The sequence below is a fragment of the Microplitis mediator genome, chromosome 1, assembly GCF_029852145.1.
Source record: "Microplitis mediator isolate UGA2020A chromosome 1, iyMicMedi2.1, whole genome shotgun sequence".
Classification (NCBI taxonomy): domain Eukaryota; kingdom Metazoa; phylum Arthropoda; class Insecta; order Hymenoptera; family Braconidae; genus Microplitis; species Microplitis mediator.
The window spans coordinates 25,526,048-25,546,351 of record NC_079969.1 but is presented as its reverse complement, the minus strand read 5'-3'; the positions used below and the strand labels follow the sequence as shown (position 1 = coordinate 25,546,351).

General features: G+C 25.4%; 2 protein-coding genes across 2 annotated transcripts in view; one reads left to right on the top strand and one right to left on the bottom strand.

Annotated features, from left to right (window-relative positions):
* The window catches only part of LOC130676629 (uncharacterized), an 80,718-nt gene extending 60,705 nt beyond the window's left edge, over window positions 1-20,013 (bottom strand). The window contains exon 1 of the mRNA XM_057482981.1: window positions 19,103-20,013. Coding sequence (XP_057338964.1) covers window positions 19,103-19,272 — 170 coding nt within the window. The 5' untranslated portion in view covers window positions 19,273-20,013. The remainder of the gene's footprint in view (window positions 1-19,102) is intronic.
* Window positions 2,661-4,614, top strand: LOC130676638 (survival motor neuron protein). Its single transcript, XM_057482993.1, has 2 exons — window positions 2,661-3,179; window positions 4,109-4,614. Exons 1-2 carry the CDS (start codon window positions 2,840-2,842, stop codon window positions 4,510-4,512), a joined length of 744 nt encoding a protein of 247 aa, XP_057338976.1. The 5' UTR covers window positions 2,661-2,839; the 3' UTR covers window positions 4,513-4,614.
* Window positions 20,014-20,304: the final 291 nt, after the last annotated feature.

Genomic DNA, 20,304 nt, shown 5'->3' with positions numbered 1-20,304 from the left:
CACTGAAGATTTTGACTACTAAAGTAGAGCTACTTTCTGGGCGGCAAATAAAAGATCAAAGGAATTGAGGCTTTTGAGGACTAAACTAGAATTTGTTTTTTGACTCGGGACGTCATTAGAAATAATTGTTAAACTTTTAACATATTTTCAAAAAAATACAGATTTAACTTTTAATCTTTCGAAAGTTATTCTTTCATACGAAGATTTTTATTTAATAAATATATGTTATTTATAAAATGATAATTATATTACAATTGAATAAATTTCATTTATAATTACAACTGACTATTTTTATAAAATTTTTGTATCTTAAGTTTTTTAAAATCAGTTATAAATTATTATAATTTCAATTTTAATTTTATATTTCAAGTGTCATATAATAATATATATTAATATCATTAACGTGGGAAATTTTATATAAACTTTTTTTTCAAGATTTCCGGCGATTTTCCATTGAATAGTTTTTCATATAGATGATGGATGTTGACCGGTAGCGGATATCAGAGTAGTGTGAAAGTATAATATATATAATAGTATGAGGTATAAGTATAAACAAATATATTGTTTACTAGTTCAAAACATAGATTTGAATATCAGTCAAAGAATTGGTTCATAGAAAATTTTCATGGCTTTATTTCAACAGAACTATATATATATACATATGTATTATTATTTTTTTTTATATTATTACTTATACATACATATATATATATGTACATACACAAGTAAGAGAACGATTTACTTTCACTATGGACGATTTTGTTTGGTTTCAACTTCAAAGCAAGTATAACGCTGATCATTATTACTTGTTTGCGAAACTCATGTACAGAACTTGCGTATATATACAATAAAATACTATTTATTTAACTTCAAATTTATTTTACGACTATAAGAATATATATAAAAAATCAAATGCGTATAAAGCGTGAATTAAATGTATTTATATACATTATACTTATATTTATATTTATTATTACTATAAAAAAGGTAACCGTTTTAACCTGATTAAAATTTATTTTTGTTTTTATTTATATATTTATAAAAAATATGGTCAATGTGAGACACACCCGGCTATTCAAACATCCAAAAAATATTATTCCACAACATTATGTGTGTAAGTATATATATATATGCATATAAATGTATGTATACATGTTGAGATGTGTATCAATTTGTTTAAACGAGTATAATGTGGACCACTCGCACTTTCGGATCAGTAGCGATTACGCGATTATTACTCTTACGTATTGGCGATACCGTTTCGTGACCATTATGCAATTCCATTTGGCTGCCTTTAGGCTATACGTACTCTCGAAATAACACTGGCGTTTATAGTGTATTTTAAATACCCTGTTTTTTCATTATTTTATTTTTACTTTGACGAATAAATTTGTGACTTAAAAATAAATGTATGAGTGTGAATGTAGCAAACATCAGACAAATTTAAAATTATAAATTAATAGAGTAAATAATTTAAAAAATAATACTTCTTAAAAATTCACTTATTAATTTTTAAATTATTTAAATGTGCATTTTTTTTTAATTTTATTTTATCAATTGTTAACTCCGTTTATTAATTATTTTAAATTTGTCTGATGTCTGCTACATTCATGATAGTAAAGTTAGCAGACAATTGGAATTAAAAAAATTTTTTTTAACAGATATATAATGAAAAAAAAATATTTCGAAAAAAATACACATGTCGGAAATTTCATAAACTATACGTGCAATTTTTTCAAAATATTTTTTTTATATTTATTTTTTTGTTAAAAAAAATCCAAAAATTTTTAAATGTCTGCTAACTTTATTGTCATGCTACATTCACACTGATAAAAAATGTATGACTTTTTTCATACTGACAATATTTTTTACAAATATAATTACTCAAAAATTGTCAATAGAAAAATTAATTAATATTTAAGATCCTGAAGTTAGCAGACAATCGTCAATTTTTGAATTTTTTCTTTCAACAAATTATTTACAGGAAAGAAAATAATAAAAAATATGCACATATAGAAAATTTAAAAAACTCCAAGTGCATTTTTTTAAATTTATTTTTTTTTATATCCATCATTTTGAAACCTCGGCTAACTTCATTATCATTAATATCTAAACTAATCAAAATATTATGATCCTGAAGTTAGCAGACATTTAAAAATTTTTGAATTTTCGGATTTCAACAAATCAATTGCAAAAAAATAAAATAAAAATATGCACACGTAGAAAATTTAAAGAACTACAGGTGCAATTTTTTCAAAAAATTTTTTTTTATGTTTTAACGTCTAAAAAAAGAAATCAAAAAATTATTAGACGTCTGCTAACTTCAGCATCATAAAATATTAAATTAAAAAAAAATTTTTTTTTAATTTTTTATAATAAAGTTTAAATAATATCGCTGTGAAAAATTAATTAATTGTTGTGTTAAGTAATTATCAGCATAAAAAAAAACCTAGTTAATTTTTTTCCAAGAAAATATACGAAACATTATTTAACAGGGTTTTTTGTTTAAATTTCGTAAAGAATTTCTTTATCATCAGTTACTACTATACAGCGTTTTACGCTAAAAGAGCAATCAATTCAACACAACTAGAGTGGGGACAACTAGAAGAAGACGGTTAGAGTGAGATAGTCGTGCTTCCCGAATTGCCGCTGGATGTCGCAATTTGTTCCTATTAAGAGATTTATTTCAGAGTTATTAAATTCAATCGAAAAATATTTATAAATTATCATTAAAAATAAAGTGTCAAGTGTATTAATTACGTAAAAGTGTTGTTAAGTGTAATAAAGTGTTAGTGAGAACAATAAATTTCGAAAATTACTGTGAAATTAAAGACTTAAAATGTCTGATAGTGAAAACGTGTTATTTGTTCGATCGAACCGTGAAAATATTGACAAAGATGATGTCTGGGATGATTCGATTCTAATAAAAGCCTATGATCGAGCTGTAAGTTTGGCTAAAGAAGAAGTTGCAAAGGGATTAAGTATCGAAACTACTAACACCTATCGAAAAAATTCAGCAAAACATCGTGACTCCCGCGATAGTTTATCTGATGATTTGGTAAATAAATGGACCGTTGGTTCTCAATGCCGTGCTATTTACTCAGTTGATGGACAAGCCTACGAGGCGACTATTTTGAAAATATTCAAAGACTCCAAAACCTGCCTTGTTAAATTTTTAGGTAAAGTAATTGCGAAATTTGCTTAATTTTATTCGAGTAAAAGCCCCTATACCTGCTCACTTTTCATTGGAGTAAAATTTTTTTGAAGTTTCGAATATTGGAATAAAATTTAAGTTTGAAGAATAATGTTGATAATTAATTATTATTAATTTTTTAAATAAGGTCCTTGAGTGTACCCATAGTAGTCGCTCACTTAAAATTGTCATGTACCATTACTCGACCAACACATGGCCGTATAGTCCCGCAAAGACAATATCAATTAAACTATGATAAGTTTATTGATTTGGACAAATAATTTATAAATTATATTACTTTATTCTTTCATAATATAAAATTTCATGAATTTTGAAAATATATTTAATAAGATATATTTATAACAATTCTTAAAAAATTTAACGTAACCTAACTTTAACCTAACGAATGAACGTTCAGTAAAAACTGCCCGGCTGGGCGCGATTTTGAAAACAGTCACTTAATTTAAATTTATAATCTATTATAAAATAATTTGATACATTATATTTTAATATATTTAGATTCGCAAATAATTATTTATCAATAATAATTTTTTTAGTTAAAATTTGTCTTTGTAAAAATGATAAAAAACGCATTAAACAGTTAGTGAGCGACTAATAGTACCGAGCGGGTATAGGAGCTTTTACCTTATATTTTATTTTAATTTTTATAAAATGTTAAGTAAAAATGATCCTGAAGTTAACAGATAATTATTAATTTTCGGATTTTTTTTTTCAACAAATAAATTACAAAATAATAAGAAATAAAAATATGCACATGTAGAAAATTTTAAAAACTGCAGGTGAAATTTTTTCAAATATTTTTTTTTTTATAATTTATCGTTTAAAAAAAAAATAAAAAAATGATTAGAAACGACTAACTTTAGTATCATTAAATAAAATTGTTTTTTTTTTTAGGATATGGTAACACTGAGAAAGTGGAATTATCATCTCTATACGAGTCTGATGGGATGGAAAATCAACTAGGTTATGAACAAATGTCTACATCAGATACTGCATCATGCTCGAATGTAAAATATTCAAATGCTAATTATGAGCAAGTAAAAAATGAATATAACGAAGAGAAAATGACATTTGAAACCGGAAATCAACATCAGCAGCCTAGTTTTCCAAGCTCAAGTTTATCGTTCGATGGAATTCCGCCTCCTCCGCCAATTCCCCCTCAGCTGATGGACCGACTTCCTAAAAATGATACTGATGCGCTCTCCAGCATGCTCATGTCATGGTACATCAGTGGTTTTCATACTGGCTATTATCATGGTATCAAACAAGGACAAAAATCAAAGAAAAACGACGGATGAACCCCTATTTATTACTCATTCATTATATTTTCATCAAGATTTATTTAAACATTTATTTTAAAAAATTTATAACTTTTGTAAAAAAATATATTGTAATAATCAACGACAAAATATAAATTTATTCTTATTGAAATGAATTAATTTTTTTTAAACCTTTAAATAATAAGATAAGTTATGACACTGAAGTTAGCTGACGTCTAATAATTTTTTGATTTTTTTTTTAACAGTAAATTATAAAAAAAAAATATTTGAAAAAATTGCACCTGTAGTTTTTTGAATTTTCTGCATATGCATTTTTTTATTTTTTGTTTTTTTGTAATTTATTTGTTGTAAAAAAAATCCGAAAATTGCCAATTGTCTGCTTACTTCAGGATCATGATAAGTTTCATTTACGTTAATATAACTTAAGTTTCATTACTTGTTATTTTTAAAGTAATTGTGACACTGAAGTTAGTTGACGTCTAATAACTTTTTGACTTTTTTTAAAAAGGGTAAATTATAAAAAAAAAAAATATTTTAAAAAATTGCGCCCGTAGTTTTTTTAATTTTCTACATGTGCTTATTTTTAGTTTCTTTAAATTAGTTTGTTAAAAAAAAAAATCCGAAAATTATTAACTGTCTGCTAACTTCAGGATCATAAATAATTTCCATATAAATAAAATTAGAGTAAACTTATGGGAAGAATATTTTTAATGAAAAAATTAATATCAGAGACATTTACTTGCGACATTTTGAATTAATATACCGCACAATTTTTTTTATTAATAAGTTTTGTCATAATGAAGTCTATCTGTTTTATTCTTCGGCAACGTCGATTAAATAATTCTCGTTAAGGCAAAAAATATTTAATAAATAAATTGAAAAATACCTTTGAGTTATTAGGGATAAAATAATTGAAATTAAAAATAAAATTCATAATTATTTACAGTAATTGTATTTTAATTCAATACTTTGATTTATATACAAAAAATATCAATCCGGACATAGTATTAAATTACTGAAAAAATTGATATTTATTTTTAGTAAAATACTTGACATATTTCTCGAGTTATTGCATTTTTTATCATTTAAAAATAATTTTAATTATTACTGTTATACTTCAGAATAAAGCTCTCGGATGTCGATATGATCATGACAATAAAATTAGCAGACATTTAAAAATTTTTTGATTTCTTTTAACAAAAAAATATTTTGAAATATTGCACGTATAGTTTATGAAATTTTCGACATCTGCATTTTTTTAGAAATATATTTTTTTCATTATTTATCTGTTAAAAAAAAATTTTTTAATTTCAAATGTCTGCTAGCTTTACTATCATGAAATGATCTTGAAGTTAGGAGCCAATTAAAAATTTACACATTTTTTTTAACAAATTAATTACCAAAAAAAAAACTAACTAAAAATTTGCACATGTAGAAAATTTAAAAAACTACATGTGCAATTTTTAAAAACATTTTTTTTTTAATTTATCATTTTAAAAAAAAAATTCAAAAATTATTAGACGTCGGCTAACTGCAGTATCTATGGTACCAAGTGCAGAAAATTTTTTATATTAATATAAGGGTTGAATAAATAATTACTGTTACTTTTCAGTACAATGCATGTAAATTATCTAAATTAAAAGAAACAAAGTAATTATCAGGTCACCAAACCCTGGGGTTAATGTCCAGCACAGCCCTACTGCCTCTAAGGCAGAATAAAAACACATTGTCGGGCTTCTGACACATGTTCCACATTAAAGTCGCTATATATCTAGATCAATATGTGGCTTCTATTCCAAGACTATAAGAGCTCTCAGAAATGTACACTATTTAAAAATACCAAGCATTCTTAATCCCAGCTTTATTCCTCAAGTGTCATATGCGCGAAATGGGAAAGTAAAAACTATTATAACTTTTTTTAACAAGAATCTCTCTATATATGGCTCTGTAAATAACATCGCTAAAGTTAATTTATCGTTGATATTACTTGAATATTTTTATTTCATACTCTATAACTGTAATTATCCCGCATCACAGCTCTCTATGTGATCCAGGTACAATAACCTTTTAAAATTCTTATGTCCTATTATATATATATTTGTATCATAAAGAAATGAAAAGTGACACTATGAGGAAATGACAAACCACCATTCCGTATTACATACGTCTTTATTTTTTATTGCGGTCAACACTTTTAATACACACAAATGCTTTACATAACACACCTTTTCCATTCATTTAATTTCTCAAAATTAATAACAATATTTAACTTTATCCACTTTAGACCATAAAACAAACAATGCTATGTCCCAAAAGTTATGCCAAGTGAATCAAGTCAATATTTGAATAGCATAAAATAAAAAAAAGTCTTTTAAACCTGTAATTTTATTTGTTAAATTTTAAATTATATTCGTCTCAAATTTTGATCTGTTGTCAACCAAACCCTTGATTAAAATTGTGCAACACAACACCCTACACTCCTTTTTTTATTATTGTTAATCCAACTCGTTCCACTTTTAAAAAACTAGCAATCTTTTTATGATTATACTAAAGTGACATCATTATACTTGATCCAACAATGGACAAAAGATATATTAATAAAGTATGTCGCGCATAAATAAATCATAAATAGTTAACACACAAACGTATTTTTAATCTGTATATAAATATATATTTATATTGTTAAAATGTAAAAGTAAAAGAGTAGTCATTCAGTAATTTAAGTTGCGCCATTTGTAAGCTATTTCCAATGGGAACCATCGGCAATTATTATCAGTAAAAACTCTTTACTTAAACGCCTTGAGGCATCGTATATAACAAACTCTTATAACAGACAGAAATAAACTAAACAAACGGAAGTTTACGTTGTTAAATTTAAAATAAAAATAAATCTTTGTCTTGGACTTTTTAAATCTTTAATGTACTCTGATGTTTTCTATCCTCGTTTTTTTTTTAAACTCACGCAATTCAAACTTTAAAATCCATACCCAATGTACTTTTCTCTTTACTTGTATTTTGCTTGTTCAAGTAATTTAATGTTCACATCAACGACTCTCGTCTCGTAGTTAACTCTCTTTCATGCTTGTTCCTTTAATTTGTCCAACTTTTAATGCTATGTAACGTGCAATTATTTTTTATTATACCTACCAGACTATTTTTATTTACTTCAACACGTGATTTATTAAAACATTTTCATTTATTTTCAAAACATATTCGGATACTTTCAAAAATAAAGTAAATAAATAATTCGATTTTTTTTTTTTTTAATGTCACAATGTTAAATAATTTAAAAGGCCATCCGGCAGACGAAATGGAAGTAGATTTCACGAAACATACATGTGTAAAAACTGTACAGACACAATCAAAGGCATTGGAAAATCTACAGAAAATCTTTTTTCGAACATCAGCAGAAACGAATGCAATAACAAAATTTCATTTAGTGAGTGGGAAGAAAAGTAATTTCTTTGGTCTAGGTATATATATATATATATATATATATATATATATATATATATACATATGTATGAAAATTAAAGCTTATTTAAAGAGCTTCCAGATGCATTTTATAGAAATTCGATAAGTTGTCACATTCAAAAGTTCTTGAAAGAATCAGTAAAAATATGATTTTTTGACATTTGGAAAATTTTGAAATGCTGTAACTTCTAAACTAATTGATCGATTTTACGCATCTTCGAATTTGATCTCGGAAATCGTCTACAGGAAATGTATGTTAAGTTTCATTGAGATCCATTAAGAATTGCATCGTATAAATACATAAATACTAGGGTGTTTCAGAAAAATCAAATTTTTTTTGGTAGTCAAAAATTGAAAGTATACCTGAAAATTAAAAATTTTGGTGCCAATCCGAGCTCTTAATAATGATATTAACGTTTGCCTCAATCCATTTTCTATTTTCCATTTAAATAACACGGGAAAAAAAAAATTTTTTTTTTAGAATTTTCTAGCTCACAAACCACTCAACGGATTTTTATGCGCAATAAATCTGTTAGTAGAAAATTCATCGTTCCACAAAAAAATTATCTTATCATTTTTTGATAAATCCAACTGTTCAAAAGTTATTTGAGCTTAAAGTCAAATTTATAGTAAATTTTGAGATCTTTTCACTTTTCCGGCGAAACTATCAGTCTTATCACAAAATATCATAGAAACTTTTTTATAGATAATTTCATTCCTTACAAATTATTGCGAATAAAGTTTTTCGAAATTTCGCATTGTTTTCAAGTTATTTTTATTTCAATATCAAGCTCTTGAAACCAATCAGAAATCTATTTTGTTTATGAGCATGACATTAAAATAAAAATAACTTGAAAACAATGCGGATTTCGAAAAACTTTATTCGAAATAATTTGTAAGAAATGAAATTACCTACAAAAAAGTACCCATAACATTTTGTGATAAGACTGATAGTTTCGCTGGAAAAGTGAAAAGATCTCAAAATTTACTATTAATTTGACTTGAAGCTTAAATAACTTATGAACAGTGGGATTTATCAAAAAATGATAAGAGACTTTTTTTGTAGAGCGTTCAATTTCCTACAAAACTATTTTTTGTGAATAAAAATCCATTGATTGGTTTGTGAGTTAGAAAATTCTAAGAAAAAAAATTTTTTTTCCCGCGTTATTTAAATGGAAAATAGAAAAATGGATTGCGGAAAACCTTAATATTATCATTAAGAGCTCGGATTGGTACTAAAATTTTTATTTATAGTTATACCTTCAATTTTTATATACCATAAAAAAAAAATTTGTTCTTTTTTTGAAACACCCTAATAAATACATATATGCATAAACTTTTGAACCACATGTATTTCCTGACAACTCGCCGGAGGTATCAAATTTTTTCGGAAATTTCGTCATGAAGAAATGCAATTGTTAGATTTCTATGAAATCTACAAATAAGAATAATTTGTTTGCATAGTTAATAAAAAATACATAATAATATATTTATCAATTGAAATAAATAATTATTAACTAATATGTCAAGGCATTTAAAAAATAAACGATTGACTAAGTAATTTAATAACTATTATTTTTGTTTTTTCAACTATCTTACGATATTATCAATCCAACCAATTGTGCAACAACATCATAAAGTAATTTATTTAAAAAATGAAAAAACACTTAAACGATTACGTCTTGCCGATGTAAAATCTTTAAAGATCAGTATTACAAGTGTGTGACAGCTAGATGGCAATTTCACCAATTAACGAAACGCAAAGTTCATCGTCATTAATATCTTAAATAAGAGAATGATTGAATAATTTCAAAAATATTAATAAATAAAAATAACGTATTTTATTTTTATTTTATAAACAATAACTAGTAATTAACAAAAACAAAAATATATCGTGATATTTAATAACAAGTCTGAACTTTTTGAAGAAGAGTATATGGTGCAGGATAGTGTCTAAGTATTAAGTATAGAAGGAGATTTTGTAAATAACATATCTTAGGAAGCAGTTGAGATGTTATGCAAGTAGCAGAGTATACTAACACATTATTAACATAATAAAGTTCCACTGAATGGGCAAGTAATGATAGGCCAGTCAATTGATGCCAAGTGTCAGATCTCTAGCTTATATATCAAACAGCCAAACTTGTTTAAGTATTAAACAGACAGCAAGCCATCCAGACAAAAAGTCAGTCAGTCAGTCAGTCAGAAATATTTCCAGTCTATGTGTATATGTATACATATATATAATACACGTGCTCTATGTACATTTACAAATGTTATTTACTTCATCTCTATGTATTCTGGATATCTGTACCTCTAATTTCATAATAATCTACTATTATAGATATAAATGCAAGGCTCTTTCAGCAATACCCACTAGTTGATTATCGTTTACTTTTTAAATGGATGAGCAGATATAATATACCTACTCGTGTTTTTAATTTTCGCAATAATAAAATTATTGACCTAGATTATATTTTTAAAAATATAAATTATTCTCAACTCTGATGTTTTTCATAAGGTAATACAGTCATACCTCGTTATAAGCCTCTACTCAATTTTTTAAAATTCGCTGGAACGCTTCCCTCATTAACAACTCAATGAAAATTTTGCGCCGAACCCTCACTATAAGACTAAGGAACAGTACGACTGAAATCGAGATAAAATGTACATACATATAAATTGTAAATTAAGTAATTTATTTTCACAAAGAAGACTTAAAATTTCGTGGCTTCACATAATTAATTAAGAGGATATGCCATCTGTTCTCTTTCTCACACACATGTAAACAACAAACGAAACGGTCCTTGTTGCACTTACATTAGCGAATGGAAATTTCAAATTAGCCGGTCTCAGATATAAACTGAAATTTCCGAACGAGAAGCATTTCGTTTGATAAATAATAACTTTACGCATCGAATGAAATATTTTATTTAATGATTTGGGTCTTTTTCTGTGAAAACGGTTAGTTTGAAAATCACCTATTTCACTCTCTGAAGAGAAAAGAATGACAAAATTCTGTTTATTTATAATTATACACACACGAAAAAAAATAAACTTTAAAAATTACTATTTGAAATTATAACCCGAAACCCGGTTGTCAAATGGAAAATTTGACATTCAAATAGTAAATTTTATAATACGTGTCGTCTATTTTCTAAGTATCAGTTACGATTTTTAAAATTCAAATAGTAATTTTTCTTGCATAGACAGTAAATTTTCATACTTATCCTGTAATTATTCACGTTTTAATTATAAATGAAAAAATTAATATTTAGAATGATGGTATTTACTGATCACTTTATCATTATATTACTTGTCATTCTCAATTTATATAGTTCATTTTTTTCCGTGTAAAATAGATTCACTGGATAAAAGAGCAGAGTTTAACATGAGACAGATTAGAACTTCGAATGGAACTTTTTTGGAACGTTAGTAATTTTGATGGTAAAAAAAAGTTGTTATGAGCGAATTTAGAGTAAAAAAAGAACGTTCTTGGAACTTTTTTGGAATTTTTTATGGACGTTTTTTTTTAGTTCTATAAAAAATACAAAAGTAGTGATTTTTGAACTATTTTGGAAGCTTCTGGAACGTCTTTATTCTACAAAAGATGCAAAAGAAGTGATTTTGAAAAGTTTTTGAACGCCTTTTTTAGTCCATAAAAAGTCAAAAGTGGTAATTCCGGAACTTTTTTGGAATGTTTTTGGAACATCTACTTTAGTTCTATAATAAGTTGTAAAGTAACGATTTTTGAACCATTTTTGAATGTTTTTGGAACGTCTTTCTTAGCTTTCGAAAAAGTCCAAAAGTGGTGATTATGGAACTTTTTTTGGAATGTCCATTTAAAATTCCAAAAATTTCTAAGAACGTTCGTTTTTGACTCTAAATTCACTCATGAAAACTTTTTATTTATCATCAAAATGACTAACGTTCCAAAAAAGTTCCATTCGAAGTTCTAATCTGTCTCATGTTTAGAAGTTCCACATGCAGAACTTTTTTGGAATCGTTTTGGAACAAATTTTTTTTACACGGGATAAATAAAACGCAAAACAGCGATAGTCTTATAGCGAGGCTTAGGCGCAGGCACTGATAGAAATATTGACGACACGTATTATAAAATTTATTATTTGGAATATTAAAATTTCCCATATTGACACCCGGGTTCCGAGTTATGATTTTAAACACTAATTTTTAAAGTTTATTTTGTTCCATGTAAGAATTTTTTCTCCTACAGCTCAAACTATTTTTATAACGAGGTCCGACTGTAACTGATATTAATATGATAAATCAATCATTGGTAATTTTATTTCATTTTTCTCGCTATAGATTACGAAGAATAAATCTGTCGTATCATTAATTTTTGAATTAATTAAATTTTTTTTTTTTGTATTTGAAACAATTCGATTTCTGATGCTTCAAAAACAAAGCAATTTTTTTTTAATACCAGAAAAAATTTTAACACCTCTAAATTAAATTCAACCCCGATGACCTCAAGACAGAAATAACGTGAACTTACACCTTTTTTTTATAGAGTAGTTTTATAAATATCCATTTTTTACTCTTTTTATGTCATTTATAAATATTTTATATCCATAGTTTTATTTCATCTTTACGTAATTATTAACATAAAATTATTTATTATTTAATAATTATGTAAATAAATGGCAATTTCTTTATTTTTAAATTACGAATCTATCTCAAATGTCATGGTTTATTAGTTACTATTATTAAAATAAAACTTCCTAGTCTAATAAAAGTTTTATAATATATAACTATAATATATTTTTAAAATGCATTAATAAATAATAATTATTTAAAACAGATGGATGAATTATAGTTTATTATTATCCAGAAATGAAAAAAAATAATATGTTATTTATTGATGATTTAAAATACCGTAATCATATAAAAAATATATTTTTTTATAAATCTTAGTGTTTTATGATTACGACATTATTAAATTCAGACATTAAGTGAGTTTATTTTTTATTTATTTATTAAATTACGTGCTTCGAGAAATGTATGCGTTTTGATTACTATTTTTGTTTATAATTTTTTTATAAACTATTGAAATTAATTCAAAGTTAAGGAGGAAAAAAAGAGTTAGTGGGAAAGTTAACAAACGGGTTCCCCACGTTGTAGTATAGTGTAGTATTATATGTGGATACAATCCTCCGGAAGATGCCACTTAAAAAATATTAATTGCAGATGAATTTCATTGACTTTTAAAGTAACGGGAGAATCAAGAGAGTCATCATCCAAGTAAAATGATATGGCATCTGTCTGTGTATGATCAGTTCTATAAATTTATATTAATAAGTAGGAATCAATGTGAAACTAAAAAAAAAAAAAAGTATTACATATAATTTTTTTTTTTAATCATTGCCTAATTTAACTGTCCCGTATGAAAATAACATATATGTAAAAATATATGATAAATATCAGAAAATACATGTGGCCAATTTAACTATATTTTTTTTATATTAAAAAATATAATATTCATCATATACGAGTCCGTATATATTTAGCATATATAAAAAATATATGTCAATCATATACAAAAAATATATTTTTATCATATATGAAAATATCCCATACGAAAAAAATATATACCCGAATATATCCGGGCAAATCTGCATATATGAGACATATTCCAGATTTGCCCGGATATATCCGGATATATATTTTTTTCATATGGGATATATTCTTGTCATATACGAAAACTATATTTTTATCATACATAAAAATATATCTTTCTATCATATATATACGAAAAATATATTCTGATCATATATAAAAACATATATTTACATTGTGTATGGAAAAAAAACTTTCTTATTTGTATGACTAATTCCAATTAAATTGGATCTAAATTTTAATATACTCTTTAAATTGCAGTTAAAATTTTCAAAATTAGTTAATTTGGTGCGAATATATACACAGAAAAAAAGAATTTCTTGGCGCAAGAAATATTTTGTATTATGAAATGAAGACAAAAATTTTTCTTGGCTCAAGAATTTTTTTCTCGCCTAAAAAATTTTTTTCTTGTTCTAAGAAAATTTTATCTTACCCCAAGAAAAGTTTTGTTTTCACTTTATAATAAAAAAAATTTCTTAAGTCAAGTAAAAATTTTCTTAGATCAAGAAAAAATTTTTTGCGCCAAGAAATTCTTTTTTTCTGTGTATATACCCATATCCATATACTTACACCGAATAAAATATATGCTTAAATATAACAAAGAAATATATGGTGTCATATATAATATAAATTATATGCTACCATATATTTCATTTCATATAAAAATTTTATATTTTTTGAATATAAAAGGAAATATATCAATACAATATATTACAAGGTAAATGTAAATGAATATATATAGCTTAATATAAAAAACATATAAGTTACATATATGGAATACATATATTTACTACTGTATATAATTTTATATTAAATCGGCCAAAATCTCTATATGATTTTTTATAATATATCATATATTTTTTTGTTACAAACATATATGATTTTATATATTTGAACCATATATTGTTTTTTCATACGGATATGAAAAAATACTTCCTTTAAATATTGTCATACTTTATTTATTTTAAATGAATTATTTTTATTTTTAACAACTGATTTATTTTTAAAATAAATATTTTTTTATAGATTGATAAGAGTTACGAAAGTTATGTCTTGAATTTCCTTCCTTCTGCAATCGCAATTACGTTAAAGATTTAATTATAAATATAAAAAGAGTTTTAAAGTAAAAACACAAGCACGAGCAATTATCATCAACAAAAAAATAACATGAAAAATGGAGTGTGGTGTGCATTAAAGACAAGAAAGTCACTGAAGATATTACTCAGTTACAGTCTTAAAACTTGGTAGAGAATATAATGATACAAATAAAATCAAGCAACGCCTTTTTCTCCTTTTTTTTTATTAATGTCGAAAGTATATACGACATCCACTTTCGTTCTCCATTGAGAAAATCATTTTTACCTTTTACAATCCAATAGACGTAATTGTTAAATAAAAATATATATAGATAATAATTTCAAAGGAAATTATAAGATCATGAACATTTTAAACTATATGTCAACTTGGTTTAAAAAATAAAATAAATAATGTGCTTCCATAATAGTAACAGTAACAATCATTCACTGCTGCAGGTTGTACTCACGTAGTCATAAACTGTGTAAATGACATGTTTTTATACATCTTGCCGGGTATTCATTTTCACCGAGATAAATTTAATCATTTATTTTTTTCTCTGATAATTTACATAAAAAAAAAATTAGGCATCAATTTTATTTAGAACTTTCAAACAAAATTGACAAATTAAAATTCTTGAATAATTTTAAAAATACTTTTCTTTACCATAAAAAAAATTTTTTCATTACACCGTAAAACTTTTAAATTATTTAACAAAAAATTAAAAATGGTAATTTTAAAATTATATTCTATCTATTAATATTTAAATACACAGTAAAGATCCGCGTAATAAATAAAATTACTGTACCAAAAAAAAAAAAAAATAATATATAGAACAATGTAACTAAATTATGTTACGTAAAATTTTACGAGCAATTGCAAAAAATCAAGTATTTAATAAGAAATAGAATTTTTTTTTAAATAGTAAAAATTAAAATTAATAAAATTAACAAAATTCTTGAAATTTTTTTTTTCATATGAAACCGTTATATATACATATATATTTTATCATGCTATCTATAATAGGAAATAGCAAGAAAATAAGGAAGTGCAAAGTTTTTTTTTTTTTTTTATAAAAAGGAAAAACATTAAGTATAACGTCGGTGTGCACAAGTAAAAGAGAAGCCTGTTGTCTCTTGTGGGCATGATCGTCTCTTGGCGACGTTGAATTACGTGGTCAACTCAACTGGAGCATTACATGAACATATATATCTATATATTTATTTGATATGAAAACGTACACAGGGCAGAAAATAAAATGGAAAGGAGGAAGTCAAGTCATTCGTATTTCCTCGTAAATATCAACAGACATACGAGATCCTCATGATCATCATTATTTAACTGATGCTAAGATCAAATCAGTTGTTAAGATCAAATCAACATCAGGTTACTATCTTGATATCGGTCTTGTCCTACATTACAACTCTTAACTCATATAGTTATATATTATGAATTAAAACTCATATTTGATTTTGAATATTGCGCCCTATTTAAATCATTAAATAAATCAAATATTGATAAATTTTTTTTTTACTTGAATCATGTGATGACACAGCATTATAATTCATATCTTCATCTATCAACTGTCAAATTAGACGAGAAGTTTATCACTGTCGCAGGTTCGCGTGACTTGGATAAGTTGAGATAATAATAATAAAAAAAAAGTTAAAAAATGAAAATAAAATAAAAATTTTAAGTTAAAAAAGTGACACAACTGAGTTGAGGACCAACTTTCTATTCAAGCGAGCTGTGAGGACATTGACTAAAAAAAAAAGCATTCAAAGATGTATAGTCTAGTGTTTTGAAAAAAAAGTATCGTTCATAAAATCATGATCCAGTTATTAACTACCGTCAAAAAAATACATAATATTTGAATAAAAAAATATTATAATCTGAGGTTGATTTTCTGAATTAGTTTAACGGTTAAATAATATTGAAGTCGATTAAAATAATCATCTGTACTTGTCTGATTTAACCGTCAGAAAATCAAAAGGTCATTGATAATTAATCTTATAGCCTAATAAGAAGTAATCAACTGCAATATCAAAAAGAAAAGTTTATCATCAACAAGAACAACATACCTTAATAAAGTGTATATATGTATATATATATATATATAGAGGTATGTGAACCATTTTGGCATTACGGTAATCATGCGGACATAAAAATAAAACGACTCATCAATCTGTAATCGCGAAAGTTATATTATGAATAATAAATATATAAAAAATCATGACACTAATAATTATTGAAGAGAAATTATGTATTAATGACAATGAATTTTATTTTTTATTTTTTAAATGACAATTACTAGTACGACATAATATATATTTATATTCGGACCCAATAGGGTTGAGTAATCGTTTGTTAATTCTGTTTGGGTTCCTAACGAGCCGACAAAATTTCACCAGTCAATGAAGAAACAAAAGCCAGACATGCTTCTGTAAGTATTTAATCCGATGTAATGTGTACTATATTATATTGAATGAAATAAAATAAAGGTATTTAAAGTTTAAAGGCCGAGTACCCACTGTAAATTGAGGACTAAAGAGTACTTTAAAACCGCAAGTATTTAAGTAAGTAAGTACCTGAGGGTAAATTCGAAATTGCCTTCTGAAAATGTAAGTTACATATATATATATATATAAATATATTGAATGGATTGCCGGCGAACGAGTCTTTAATTAACGAGCCCGGTCCTAAATCGTGTAAGATGCAATCACAATTAATGCGCGAAGAGTCACACTAAGGTGTATAATTCAAGGTGGAGTGAAAGACTAAATGAGTCTTTTAAGTATTTATTCTAATTATAATTTCTTTTATAAATAATTACACGGAAAAAAATCATGCTCAAAATTTTAATAGTTTGTAGTTTAATTTTGACTTAAAATTAGTATATTTGTATACTAATATCAAGAATGGATCATTATATATTACAAAATGGTTATTATTTATATTAAAATTTGATAGACATAGAAGAGCAAAATTTGTAATTTCGTATATTAAAATTAATATGAAAAAGAATCGATAAATTGGTATCTACAGTTATTTATCACTATTCAAATAAACAGAAAAATTTTAAAAATTTACCACTTATTCGATTTATGTATATAATAAATTCATTTATAATAACGAATAAATAACATTTTATATTAATTATTAGTCAATGGGATAGAATTTATAAAATAAGAGTTAAAAATTTCCGGTATTTTTATGAGAAAAAAATCAGTATCTAGTATATTAATTTTTCATTTTATTATTTACCACTTATTCGATTTATGTATATTGTAAATTAATTTATAATGATTAATAAATGATATTTTAAGCTAATAATTGATCAGTGATATCGAATTTATAAAATAAAAGTCAGTAACTTTTGCAATTTTTCGGCTGGAAAAATCAGTATCTAAGATAGCAATTCTTAATTTGACCAATCATTACTATTTAATAGATTATGCCATAGATTAATTAACTTTCACTAATAAGTCACGTATTATACCTAAAAGTAATAATATTTACTTACGTTTTGAAACAATTGATAGTAGTTTTTAGAAATCTACAAAAATTAGTAAACTACTTTGCATTAAGTACATAACAGTACTAATTATTGATAACAGATTCCACTTTTTACTATTATTTATTAATTTTTAATATTCTTTTGTCCGTGTATTTAAAAAAAAAATATTTTACTAAATTTTATGATAATTTAAATTTTAAAAATTAATTTTTTTATCTGAACCCCGGAAAAATAATTTACATGATGAGATCTAATTTTTTCAAATTTTAAATTTATATTTATCACTAGATCTATATCTACTCAGATTCTTGTAGATCTTTTTAGGTCAAAAAACTAATCTAATTTTTTTTTTTTAAAGGTCACCATTGAAATAAAGAATAAAAAATTAGACCGACAGATCTAAAGAAAATACTGAATTTAGATCACCGTCGATCTGATAAATTCTTAATTAATTTTTTTTGGCATAATTTTATTAGATCTTTTATAAAAAATTAGACAAAAAAAATCTAAGTACAGTTTAAATCATGATAAAATCACGAGTTCTCGCTACATATTTCCATGTCTTTTCTCTATTATATTTATATATGATACAGCTAAAAATATGTAATATATTACTGAGGGATCATAAAATCCTATCGAAAACAAGTGGCGCAATTAGTTTAAATCGTGAACTCACGAATATTACACTGAATACAACAACAAACATCTTGTATACTTTGTATATATATTTATACAGTAGAGTTATAAATTCATAGATGCAGTGCAATCTATAATTCTTATCCTTTCTCTCATGTTACTTAATAAATCTTCATTTCCACATTTTTCTAACCATTTTCACGTTCAAATCTGATGATAATATCGCAATAATTTTTTTTCTTGGATGATAAAAATTAAAAAAAAACTTACCGACTGCGTGAAGATCCTCTCATGGATGCAGGTAAAATATTGGTAATGTTATGATTAATATTAGCATTCCTGGTGCTTCTTTGATCGGCAGAAGTTCGCGGTAATCGCGGACTACCGGCTAGGGCAATGCCCATGAGGCAAGCGGCTAATACCGCTGCTCTCATTTTCATATTTTATTTCGTTCACTTTATTTATTATATATAAATTTTATTTCAAATATTATTCAAATAACTATTTTTTACACTCTAACACTTTCAACACTACTGTCTTTCATTAAATAATTAAAAAATAATAACAATGATGACAATAAAATCCACAAAACCTGTTCAATAAATTAAGCGGTCACAGTTATTTTTTATCGAATACTGTTCAATAATTAATTAATTGTTGAAATAAATGAACAAAATTTATTTAATAATTAATAAAGGAAATTTCGGTCTCACAAATTAAATTAACCGCCTAATTTTTTTATTTTAACCACTGGAGTAAAAATAATAAAAATTTTGGCAAACAAAAATCACTTATCCGTCACTTAAAGTCTTTTATATTTAAAAAATTACATAAATTTAAAAGTCTATTAATATATTTTATAATTATTTAAATCAATCACGTCACAAATAAAAATTAACAGTCCCATAAAAAACCATTTTATTGATAAGAATAAATTTTAAAAAATAAAAATATCGCCAATAAAATTACACATTAATTTCACAATTTAGTGTTGATATTTAAATGTTTATTTGAAGTAAATATATAATAAAAAAAAAAAATAATATAATAAAAAATCGAGTTATAAGTATCGAGTAAGTGGCGTTAAGCAACAAAACGTCCGTCCGTGGACTCGGTTGTTGGTAAAGTGTCTGACTGTCCGCATCTCTCTCGGAGTCTTGAGTGCTGGAGTGCGGTGGTGGCTGTCACGGGGTCCGGGTCCTCCACAGCAAAAGCAACAGCAGCAGCAGCAGCAGCCTAAGCCAAAGCCAAAGCGTAACGAGAAGTAAAGGTAAAACCGTGTAATATAGAATGGGTTTACAGTTTACAGACTTATATCGAGTGTAGGCCGAGCTGGGTGTTGTATTGGGTCTCCTATATTTATCGATATTGGGACCGTATCAACTATTCTTAATCTATACTAGTAGATATGGGCATCAAGCATGAATTCCTTCTCGAATCGCATGTATACCACTACCATGGCCACCCTCACC